The 12,271-nt window shown below is 48.6% G+C and overlaps 3 protein-coding genes across 3 annotated transcripts; 1 reads left to right on the top strand and 2 right to left on the bottom strand.

Moving 5' to 3' along the window:
* Positions 1-26: 26 nt before the first annotated feature.
* rpn8 (proteasome regulatory particle lid subunit RPN8) lies at positions 27-1,246 on the top strand (the record flags this gene model as incomplete). The annotated part of the gene is made up of 3 exons (XM_057146305.1): positions 27-210; positions 296-567; positions 641-1,246. The coding sequence occupies 3 exons, from the start codon at positions 27-29 to the stop codon at positions 1,244-1,246; spliced, it is 1,062 nt and encodes a 353-aa protein (XP_057014191.1).
* Positions 1,247-1,827: 581 nt separating this feature from the next.
* Positions 1,828-2,838, bottom strand: N7473_000364 (uncharacterized protein; the record flags this gene model as incomplete). The annotated part of the gene is made up of 1 exon (XM_057146304.1): positions 1,828-2,838. The coding sequence occupies one exon, from the start codon at positions 2,836-2,838 to the stop codon at positions 1,828-1,830; it is 1,011 nt and encodes a 336-aa protein (XP_057014190.1).
* A 322-nt stretch (positions 2,839-3,160) lies between these two features.
* Positions 3,161-5,013, bottom strand: N7473_000363 (uncharacterized protein; the record flags this gene model as incomplete). Its single annotated transcript, XM_057146303.1, is given in 4 exon segments — positions 3,161-4,427; positions 4,495-4,607; positions 4,620-4,943; positions 4,996-5,013. 4 exon segments carry the CDS (start codon positions 5,011-5,013, stop codon positions 3,161-3,163), a joined length of 1,722 nt encoding a protein of 573 aa, XP_057014189.1.
* Between the last annotated feature and the right edge of the window lie 7,258 nt (positions 5,014-12,271).

Below are 12,271 nucleotides of genomic sequence, written 5' to 3'. Positions count from 1 at the left end.
ACCCTCTCGCCCTCCACATCGTCGCCATGCCTGCCACCACGGCGGACACGCTATCCCTCGTCAACCGCTCCGTCACGGTTGCCCCGTTAGTCCTGCTCTCCGTCGCCGATCATTACGGGCGCACAGCCAAGGGCACTCGGAAACGTGTCGTTGGTGTACTGCTGGGTGAGAACTCGGGCAATAATGTGCGCGTATCCAACAGCTTCGCAGGTATGTCCTAAGCTCTTCTGTTGCTCGTCAACAAAAGCTCGTCCCGCAATTGAGGCTGACCAGGTCTGGATTCGCCCGCATCTAGTTCCGTTCGAGGAGGATGAGAAGGACCCATCGGTTTGGTTCTTGGATCACAATTTCGTCGAGTCGATGAGGGATATGTTCAAGAAGATCAATGCTCGGGAGAAGCTGGTTGGCTGGTATCACTCTGGCCCGAAGCTGCGTGCTTCTGATCTGGAGATCAATGAGCTCTTCAAGAAATACACCCCGAACCCCTTGTTGGTGATTGTCGATGTACAGCCCAAGGAGGTCGGCGTGCCTACAGATGCCTACTTTGCTGTGGATGAGATTAAGGATGTAAGTTGATCGTCAAAAGCACTGGCTATGACAAACATATGAGGCTAACCTATTACCACTTTTTCTACTTCAGGACGGCACCACAACCTCTCGCACTTTCGTACACACACCATCGATAATCGAGGCCGAAGAGGCCGAGGAGATTGGCGTGGAGCACTTGCTCCGAGACATCAGAGACGTCGCCGTCGGCACGCTTTCCACCCGCATCACGTCACAGCTTCAGTCATTGCAAGGATTGCACCTCCGGCTGCGTGACATTGGCCGATATCTCCAGAAGGTCCTCGACCACGAACTCCCCGTCAACCACGCTATCCTGGGTAACCTCCAGGACGTCTTCAACCTCCTCCCCAACCTGTCTACGCCATCGGCCACACAACGGATCAGTGGTCAGGAGACACAAACCGAGAACAGCGAACTGGCTCGGGCGATGAGTGTGAAGACCAATGACCAGTTGATGGCCATTTACATCAGCAGTCTGATCCGCGCTATCACGGCATTCCACGATCTGATCGAGAACAAGATCCAGAACCGACAGCAGCAGGAGGAGAGTGACTCGAAGCGGGAGCAGGAGATCAATGCGGCCAAGGGTGAGAAGGACGGCAAGAAGGCCAATGGCTCGGCGACGGGCGAGCAAAAGGAGGAGCAGGACAGCTCTGACAAGAGCAAGAAGAAGAGCTAAGCTTGATTCTCCTTGCTCTTGTTCTTGGAGATTATGTTGTCTCTTTCCCCCTCTTTCTCGCCCCGCTTAGAGAGGAATCAATGCTCCGCCAATATGTTATGACCGCTTTAGAACTGCATCTGCTTGGCAGTGTATAGTACGGAATAATCAAGGATATGACCTGGTGGCTGTTGACTGTTGACAATCTTCCCTTCTTCACCGCCACTGCTGTTTGCTTCGGGCTTACTTTTAGCGTTGCCCTGTTCAGCCCGTAATCACCGTAATAAATCGAGTACCGATTCGATCCTCTTCTTTGCAGGGCCCGTTCACCAGATTTGTGGGTTTGTGGATTCAACCTGCAGAATTTCATCATCATGGCTGGCTGACAAGCGTGTTCATGCCGAACGTGTGGCGTCGTAGAAAAACAGTTCATCCCAGAACGCCTCGCTTCACCATCTCTTGCTTCGAACCAGCGGAGTAAAATCTCATCCCGCCATTGATCAAAATATCCGATAGGCCAGGAGATTTTCAAAGAGGTCGATGTCGTCAATACATATGCATTTGCCAAAATCAAAACCAAGCCAAATCCTAATAAAATCGGTTTAACCACCCCATCCCGCACACCACCCAGCCAATTCTTCCATCGAAACATCAACACCCCGGTCCTCATCATCATCGCCATCCCCGAATAACCCCGGACACCGCGCAAACAGTACACAGGCGAGAATATGCTTGCATGCTGGCGGCGAATCCCGGTCGGTAGGACAAGTCAATGTCCCACCGAAGGGGTAGACTGCAGATGCAGACTCGGGCGCAGATGTAGATGCAAATGTGGGCGCAGATGTAAATGCAGATCCATCGTCCCTGTCACGCAGCATTGCAGTGTTGGATGGAGGAGGCGAGCTGAACTTGAACCTGGGGCTGGGAATTGGATCGGGCTTGGAGACAAAGTGTAGACGGGATTCTAGATCACGGAATGTGGAGAGCGTGAAGGTGGGGCATGTGCAGTTCCAGGCGTTTAGGCGGACTTCGTAGACTTTTTGTGGTTGTTGTATGGTGGTGTATGTTGACGTTGATGTCGTAGTTGATGATGCCGGTGCTGCTCCGATGGGGTATGCAGGGGCTGACGAAGCGGATGTTACCAGAAAGAGAAATAGATCCTCTTTGAGTGTATCCTCGGGTTTGGTATCGTCCAGTGTAGTTTGATTGATTGCTGTGTTTGATTCATCGTGTTGTATCTCTTTATTATTCCCCGGGTGGCCCTCCTGGGTAGATGCCGATGCCGATGGTACGGCATTGACTTTGTCCCCGCGCACTACAAGCCTCTGCACGAGCCTCCGGTCCAGGATGTCCAGGGCTGGGAGGAGATCATTGGGGAAGAGACAGTGTAATGTGAGTAGTAGTGGTTTGACTCTGGCGAGTTGGGATGGTGAGAGTCGTGATAGTGCGTTTTGCGGTGGCTTCGGCTGGTGGGTGCTTTGTGTCCTGGGCGGGTCTAGTTCAGCTGGGGTGTTTCTGGGTAGATCCGCTTGGAATCTGGCCAGCTCGTTGATGAGACGGTCGATGAAGCCTGCTGAGCTTGGGAGGTTGTGTAGATTTGATTCTTGTTCCATGTTTGATCGGGTAGGCATTTGCTGAAGGGTGGGAAGAGGGAGAGGTGCAAGCGGGTCGGAAGACGATGTTGAGACGGCCAGCTCTATACAAGCCACGCCTCGACATTCTCTTGCAAAATATGTCGATGTGTTGGAGGCATGTTTTATATGTCTATTCTGGATAGATTCATGCTTGAAAATTGACATTGTGATTCAATAAATCCAAACTAACTCGTTACCTCCCAAAATATATATCAAACCAGCAACACTCTGTATAACTCCAACAAAAACACGACAACAAGAAAGAAAAGCCATATTCACCACCATCAAACCTCCAACAAATTCACTTCCGCACACTCTTCTTTGGAGCAGTCTTCCTCGGGGCAGTTTGCTTCGGAGCATCCCTCTTCACTACCCGACCAGGACTGCGAGGCGAGATCTTCTCCAGCTGTCCCTTCTTCCCATTGACCAGCTCCGAGGAAGGCTTCTTCTCCAAGATCCCTGCCTTGGGATTGATCTTGACAATCTTGACTGGTTTTGGGGGAACCGCATCAGACGCTTGTTTCGAAGTGGCCACGCTTCTAGTGATAGGTCTTCTTCCCGCAGAGGCGCGTCGCCGAGAGTCCTTCAATTCATTCCAGAGCATTCCCTTGACATGAACCTTCAAGGTAGTCACCCCAGTGTTGGTGGTAAACCTCACCTCCAGAGTACCACGCTGCTTCTCATCCAGCTCGATTTCAGTCTCGTCGTATTGCTGCACAACCCTGGGTGCCTGGGGACGTCCCGCAGCATTCGTCCCATTGACTGGAACAGGATCGATGTCCATGGTACCATCGGGTTGTGCGGGCGCCTCGTCGATTTCAATGCTACTATGGCTTCCTGCTGACGTCTTATCGATTTCCATCTCACCATCGATTTTGGCTGGTTCAGGATCACTGTATTTGGCATTTTGAAGAGATTCCTTCAAAGAAATCTCCGGACCCCGAGTCACCAGAGGAAGCCGACGGTATGTAAAGATATACGCAGTTTCCCGGATGATCCTTGTGCCGGCCATCTCCCCGAAGGACTCGTAGGTGCGGAGGTGTGTGTCATCGGTGAGAGTCCAAGTTCCATTCTCACTCTTGACTACAGCCATATAATGGCCCCCATCCGTAGTCTCTGATTGGTGTAGTATCACAGACGAAAGCACATACTTGATATCCTTCCTGATACCGCCAAGTCTAGGATCCAGCCACTCTTTTTTGATGATAGTTTCTTCTGGAAAGTCAATTTGTGAATTGATCTTGAATCTTTCAGTTTCTCCGGGTCTTGTGTCCCGTTCGCCGATTCTCCCGAGATGGACAATTAGGACCTCTGGTACTTCGGTAAGGACTAACTCCGCCTCCAGGGGGTTTGCTTCGCAGGCAATGCACATAGCGTCTATCACTTCTTTGTCAAAGGAGTCCTCGATCGCCTGTTCGAGTGTCTGGCTATCTTGAACCTCAGGGAACTGGACTGTCAAGAGAGGAAAGGAATCGAGGTTAGATGCTGTATTGCCACAGCCCTTGTCACCAGTACATGTCTTGTGATCAAAAGCGTGGATAGTGATCATATCGTTCAGTGAATCAAGTCTATGGAACAACGATGTTGGTATCATGATAACCAGATAAAAGGCCCTTTGGGAATAGTCGTACTTACAGCGGCCCCGAGAGATCTTCCGAGAGTTGCTTTAGAATCTCAACGACGAACTCGAGAACATCTTGTGGGCCATAACGGTCAGAGCCATCCTGAGGCTGACGATCAAGCCAGTCCTAGAATATCACGTCCCAGAAATCATCCACAGCAACTCCAAAATCCTCTTTGTCACTCGTCGGATCCCAAAATGCGTCAAGCAGATCATGCAGCCGACACAATTTGCATCGTGTATCCTCGTCCTCGGTGGTATCGAGGTCTCTTCCATTCGGGCAGTCCCCTTGGTCATCGACGTGCGCTTTTACACACAGATGTACCCAGTTCAGGAATACAGGTAGATGGAACAGCATCTGCAGGATCGCATTTCGGTAACAGCTCACACCGTCGGTGTTTTCGAACCCCTTGAGTGTCTTGGCGGTTTTCCAATGATTTTCCCATTGAGGACTTGGAACGACCTGTGTCTTCATTAGAATCGTGAATGGTACACGGCGAAATGGGAGGACTTACTGCACGGGTGGGTGGCATTTTGACAAGACTCGAAGGAAAAAACGTGTATTCAAAGCGAGATTCTTGGAGATAGCTATGACAGCTTGGAAGTGAAGGATGTATAAACAGAAATCTCTCTGGTAGATTTGGGAGGCATGGACACTCGGTTTATCTTGTTTCCAAGGGAGAGCCACCCTCTCGTTGCGTGTGGTGAATTCTTTGTTCTTTGACCTTTGGTCATTACGGAAATGGAGAGTTTAGGTTGAGGACTGGGGCTGAGATGGTACACGAAAATGCTGTTCATTGTTGACAGGGATACTAGGTACAAAGAAAGCAAAGAGAGGAATTCTGGTTCACTTGGGGCCTTTGAGCTATGTATAAATCAGATTCCATCACTTTCCTGAGGCGCACTCTTTGCGACAGATTGTCGTGGCTCACACAGCGAACTATGGAGGTCCCGGTTATGCTATTAGCGCTCTCAGATGCTTTGTTCAAAGAAAGTCATCGACAAGAGACTTGAAGGTGGCATGCCAAGAAAGGAAAAAGAATGAATAGGAATTACTATGGGTTTTCTCACTGGGCTAAAAGACGCCCTGCTATTGTTTCAAGTCGTCGACAAAATAGCGCTGCCAAGCCGAACAGAGAGATGGTATCGGATTCTATGGCTTCGCAGTGCAGGCAAAGAAACGCAAGTCCGACATGGACAGTTTCGAGATCACGAGGGTTGTTTCATGGGTAGAATGTGTGGTTCCAATCCATCAAAGAGGAAGCAACCGCCGTAGCTAAGAAAGGAGAATGTACTAAGTCACTTTTCTTTGTCTGTTCTTCTATACCTTCCAAGTATTCTACCTATGATACTACATTGCCTTTTCAGCGAGGAATCCAGATTCTTTCTCATAGAATGATCCTCAAAAAGATCATTCATGTTCTACATAATTTTGTAGCATACTGGACTGTACTACCGGCTACTCCCCTCACATAGAATCTATCATGGCATTGGCCATTCATTCACCGGTACCTGAAGTGTCCTGAACCATGAATCCATTCAGGCACCACCAAACTCCGTCCTTGCCACGTCTACCCAACAACCCAATTACTACCAGTCCATGTTACATGCCCCCATCAGGCCCCCGAGGTGATCTATCGCCTGTCACTTTCCAACCCCCCCAAGCCCAATTTCCATTCTCTCCCTCTCAACCCCCTGCAATTTCACGCCCTGCCGTGGCAGAGGCGGTTGTGGTTGTCAGATCCCGAACCGTGGATTAGCCACTCTCCCGTGAATAAAGATCAACGGGTTGGACTCCGCAATGGTCCAGAAGCTAGGAATCTGGATCCCTAACCCCCGACAAGGTCTAGACTCTTCTTTCCCCCTTCTCAAGCCTCGCTGCTGTCAGGGCTTTAATTGTGACTCGTTTTCGCTTCTCTCCGATCGTTTCGATTTGGAAGGAGTCTAGTCACCGACTGGGCTTTGAAGCTTGGATGGTGATGTGAGGCGTCAACCTGTCAGTCGTAAGGTTGTGATGATCGACCGTGCTGCTACTGGAATGGGGATGTGGCGAAACGGTATGGCAGGTTGTCTGCGAACTAACGGTCAACTGATAGTCAGTCATTGATATTATTAGTAGTACGAAGTACATATACGTACTCGTCCTGTGGATGGCAAATGGCAAATGTACCAGGACTTTATTCCAGTAGTACCTTTCAGCCCGGGGAGAAAAGAGCAATATTAACTATGAACCGGTTCTTGCTTCATGGTTCCTGGATGAAGTACATAGTTGACCAAGTTTACTGGGTATTACGATCACTGCCATGAATCATGACTTGCTGCTACCCATCTGCACCTCTACGCCGTCCTTCATACAAAGCTTGAGTATGTGAGTGGTCATAGGTACGGAGTTATTATCCATAGAGCCACCATCAACTCCACTCCAAACGAGGCCAAGCCCCCATCCCGTCCATTGTACTGTACTTGCCCTGGTTATTCCTCCATACACCTCTATCTACGCATTAACTATCTACAAAAACGGAGTAACAAACAACACTCATCAATACAATCATCTCCGAGTCTAGACAACGCTCATCACAATTGAAAAAAGGAATAATCAAGTAGAAGAGGGGAATAACAAGTGGGCAGGTCAATTTCCCCACAAGGCAAAAGGAGTGTTTCAGGTGAAGCCCCTCCCCAAACCCAACCCACCCTCGGAGGGCAGGATCCAAGGACTCGGCCGGATCTCGCATTTCGATCGAACTTAATGCGAGCGACCAATTAATTCCTGCCGGGTTGCATACAATACTGTAAGAACAGTAGGTTTTTTCGTCAGGCTGCGCTCCACTTTGGAGGAGGGGTGGGGGGGTTGTTAGGCGGGCTAGCACTTTGATGATGTACAGCTGTGGGCTTGCGCTACGGAGGCTTCCCGCTATTTTACTCGTCTTGGGGGGTCTTGGAGGTCCGTAGGGGTGCATAAGTGTATCTGAATTGCATGTATGCCGAGTACTGACTAGACTAATCGGTATGCTAGTAACTTAGTTGCTAATGCAGGTTGGTTGTTCAACTCTTGCCTATTTCCTGGTAGGGCAAAAAGTGCGTCTTTGCCGCCGCGGCTCCCTCGCTGAATGCTGTAGTCATTTGGCGGTCCTGCTATTCAGTTTGTTATGCTATGTAGTGTGATTTTGTTCGATGATTTTCTTGTTATTTTCCGAGGCGAGGCTCTTCCATAGCCATTTATTAGTCGAGGATAGAGGCATACCGTGTCGGTATTTCCGAGGTAACAACTTAATCTATGTATCATCTTTGTATATATATGTAGCTCGTCTTTTCGTATCTAGGCTTCTGACTAGGTTTTCGGAAAAGCTAAAATATTGAGCTTCGAGCTTACAGCTACAGCTACAGCTCCAGCCGTAGCTGAAGCTGAAGCTGGGTGAGTTACGGGTGAGAAACTCAGCCGCGAACTACGGAGTATACCTCCTTTAGACCTCAACCTGACTTATTCATGTACTCCATAAAGTAAATACGATAGGAGGATCCTCGAGGTCTCAAGACTGACACAATGTTTTACTTTGTTCTCCATTCGCCTGTCCACGTCTTTGAGCTCCTCCAGTCCACATCGTCTATCTTAGCAGATCACTGTACCTTTGTACACCTAACTCTCTCTATAATTATCCCCCCAACAATACTTAGATACTTCATCTCCTACGATTGCCCATGACAGCAGCGTTCCTCGCGTCTACCGAAGACCCACTGTTGCGCACTGCCCCATGAAAAACGGTTTGGGCGCCACTTTTTTTCAGCTCTGCCACTTGCATGCCTTTGATTGAATGTGGACCCCCTCCCCTCTCCCCGTCGTTCTCGTCGGCCCTTCCGAGAAATCTCCCTTTGGTGTATGGAGGTTGGAGGTTGGAGGTTGGAGTAATTTTTGTTTCTTTTTTTTTTTTGCTTTTTTATTATTCCCCCTTGTTCTCAATCTCCTCGTGTTTCTAGTTCGTGGAATGAACTGGGACTTAAACCCTAGTTTGGGGGTGTTCCGATCGATTGGATTAGGATTATATTACGGGAAATTATAAAGTAATATATTGTGAGATTGCTTTGGCGTGAATGGCGGGATGGTCGGTCGATTTTGATTATTAGCATTCTATTTCCCGTGATTCCTATTGCTCGTCGGCAAGTATTGATGATGATGATCGGAATAGATTAAATTTGTCGGTCAATCCTGATTACTTACAGTAGTGTCCTTTCTTAGCCGTGAAACGAATGCGAAATTGAAGTGTCAGGAAAAATAAAATGTAAAAAACCGGACATTATTCTTTCCATCAAAGTGGATAGATGAGTCGGACATTTGGGGGCGATCAGCGATCACTGCGCAATGGTATGTAAATATAGAACGATCGCCCAATCGTTGATTTAGATTCTCTTAATGATGATTTCCTGGACCCTCTTCCTCTTACTCTACAGAGTAGACTTAGTATGTACTGTACTTGCTCAGACTCGCTCGCTCGCTCTCTTCTCAGCTTGGCTCGGCTGCCTACCACTTAAGTCATAGTTCCACGATGATCCAACGTTAGCCCGCGCTTCCCTGTCGCACTGGCCCCACTCTCCACCGTTGAAGCGTTGTGGCCGTGCTGGGCTTGCAGGATGGTTTGTCCAGGGTGCGGTAGCGGGTATCGGCCAGCCAGTTATATTCGGCTCGTCGATTAAATGACGGTGTGAGGCTGTTGCCTCGTCAGTGGCCGTGCCACTTTGGCTTGGACAGGGTCGCATTTCGAACCTGTTCTTTGGAGGAGACTGGCGGGGTACAAAATGTACATAGCGTATATACCTGTACAGGTTGTGATGATAATGCTACTGCGTTGCTTTATTGCTGGCTATACATAGCTGATATAGCTAGTTCTCTCGGTGCTACGGAGTAGAGGGATCATCCCTCTTGTCTTGCATGCTTCCCCTCCTCGGACCCCCCAAACGATAGGCGATAGACGGGATCGTCACGGATCGTCCTCGCTTCGGACCAGGATGGCCTACTGTGTAGTGCGAGCTGTGGGCACCGTTGCCCCAGTTTTCCCTTTGTTATGATTACTTCAACTATTTGTCTCTTGTCCTCATCGGGGTATGCCATCGTCGTCACGATAGATGCCGAACGGCATTGGACTGAGGTCTAGCATACTAACACCCAGGGACCCCCGCGCGGAGCGGATCTTCGCTTCGGATGAGGGGTTACTCCATTGCTCTAGTTAGTAGTAGTTGAATATGTACGATCTTTCCTAGATTAAGTAGTAGTCAGGAATAGTAACTTAGAATTCCTCACCCCGCGGTAAGTACAGTATCAATAAGTGTCACTACTCTCGAGCAATCGAACAGAGCTAATTATAATCGATATTAAGACATTGTTCGCATCTGTTGTCGTTTGCAGGGAATATCAATAGCTACCACTCTCTTTGCACGGTTGACAGGTTGCATGCTGATCCGCGGCGCATGGACTGAACGGGTGTTTCAGGCAACCCGCTCGGGTCGGCTCCCAGCTTTCTACATATCACCAGGCTTCGGTCATCATTTCATAATAATATTCAAGAAGGGGAATCACCTCGGTAAAACTATGTAGAGAAGAGAGAACTACTGTAGCTGTATATACTATACGCAGTCTAGTTCTTCCAAACTTCGCAGTGGAGAACACGACCATATGAGCTCCAATTTCCACCATACAATCTCCATCCATGGAAAGTAACTAACTAATAACTAAAGAAATTCAAGTTTCCGATCTCGCGGGCTTACTCGGCACCAAGCACAAGCAATCTGCAGTAAGCACAGGACGGGAACTCGTGTTCGAGCCGAGTTGAAGAAATAAACGAAATTATATGCAAGCCTAACCTTGGCTAGGGCCTCCAACATTCAAAGCCCCCCAAAGCCCCCCATTTAACCATCATCACCCCCAAGAACGAACAGTCAGACTCCACCGCCACTTTGCGTAACGGTCGCCTGGCTTTGGCTTGGCAGAGTTGGGCTGTATGGCGGTATGAATTATGGGGTGGCTTTGCCACTTGGGGCTCGTGCCAGTTGTCCCAGCGTTCCAGCATCTTCGAGCGCGCGGTGGTCCAATCACGGAGGATTAGCCCAGTTTTTGGCGGCTGCAGGACGCATAGAGGTTATGCAGGTTGATGGGCGGGCATAAATAAGTGTTGGGATAGTACTATACAGAAATGAGGTTCAGCGGGTAAGGAAGACATTACAATAGGATTCATACATTATATAGATCATCGGCGACATCCGTACGAGATGCGATGAGAAGGGAAGGCTCTCACCAGAATGTTTCTTTAAGATGAAGACTTGGATTTACTATTCGTGGCTCTAATAGTGGCTTGAACCAAGTGTTCACTGTAATACCTGTGCACAATCACTGAGATGAGTTTACTTGGGGAACTAGGCAAGCCTACCAAAGGACACAACAAACTGAGTAACTATAGGTTATGGGAGTAAAATATGTACATACTCACCAAACTATAACCACGGGTCATAGACATTTCTCTCATCTTCTCCTAAGACATTCCCCTTTCTGCTATACCCGAAGTAGTAGTGAACCACATCCATACCTAACCCATCTCCTCTCCCCTTCAATCCCATTGTAATTAGAAAAAAAAAGCAAGAAGCAAGACATTAAATCTCCGAGGTTCCAAACCAAATTCCTCCTTCAGCCCCACCGGTCCCTTAATCTGGTGGGAACGAGTTTCTTCTTTTTACCCGGTCGCGCGAGTCCGCCAAACACCTCCAATTTCCTTAGTTCTCAGTTCCTCCAATACTACGGAGTGCTTAGTAGTGTTAGGTTAAATTATGTGATTAATTATGATTTCCACATGGCTTGAAAAGAGGCGCGAACACGAAAGCCTTCTATTCCCAGTACCAGGAAAAACAAGATAATCATTCTCCACTCTTTAAATGAAGAAAGAAAAAAAAAATATGACAGGCATTAAAATTTGACAGAAGGAGGAAATGCTACCGAACCGCGCTTTAAAGAGAGGGAACGACGGGGCAAGGGGAGATTAATGTGATTGATGGATCATGGATCATGGAACATGGATCATTTAGACGCCTGTTAGGCTGTTGGGTCTAGGGGGAGGAAACCTGAGACCTTAGCTAGCTGCTTAAGTTTAGCCTCGGTCGCGGGTGGACGAACCCTGCACAAGACATTGACCTTGAAGTTTGAGTTAGTGTAGCTAGTGTAGCTTTCATTTCCCTTCGTGGCTCGAGCTTACCGAGGGCGTGAAGAATTGTGTTTATAATGGGATGTATCAATTTCAGGAGAGTAATGGTCAGTTAAGCAAGTCGGGGCTTGCCCTATTCATTGGTCTTGTGCGCGACCGGGAACCCAACACTGAGTACAGTCAGTACTGTACCAGTCAAGGTCGAAGTCTGGAATGATGATGGAATAAACCACGACACCATACCCATAGTGGAACCTGGACCTGGACCTGAACCGGTGACAGCCTGCAGAGCAGAAAAAAACTGGTGAATCATATTCAATCTCCTTGTATGGAGTCCTGGCCTTCTCCATATAAACCTGGGAGATTCTAGACCCAACAGATCAATGGGTCCAATTTCACTCCGGTCTGGGCCCGTTCTCTATCTTTCTCCTTCTCGCCTTCTTGTCTATTCTTCTCTCTTTCCTTCTTAAGCAATGCGAAATTGACATTGCAAGGCCGACCGAGGAACAACTGCGAACGATGGACCGCATCACGGAGAGGGTATTACAGCGTCAAGCTTATCCCGTGTTGAACCGCGACGCAGGCTAGCTTCTGGAAGGCTGCCGTTCCAGAG

The sequence above is a fragment of the Penicillium subrubescens genome (assembly GCF_028828155.1).
Source record: "Penicillium subrubescens strain IBT 31985 chromosome Unknown utg000001l_segment0_segment0, whole genome shotgun sequence".
NCBI lineage: Eukaryota > Fungi > Ascomycota > Eurotiomycetes > Eurotiales > Aspergillaceae > Penicillium > Penicillium subrubescens.
Note: the sequence above shows the minus strand (reverse complement) of the source record. Positions and strands in the feature narration are given on the sequence as shown.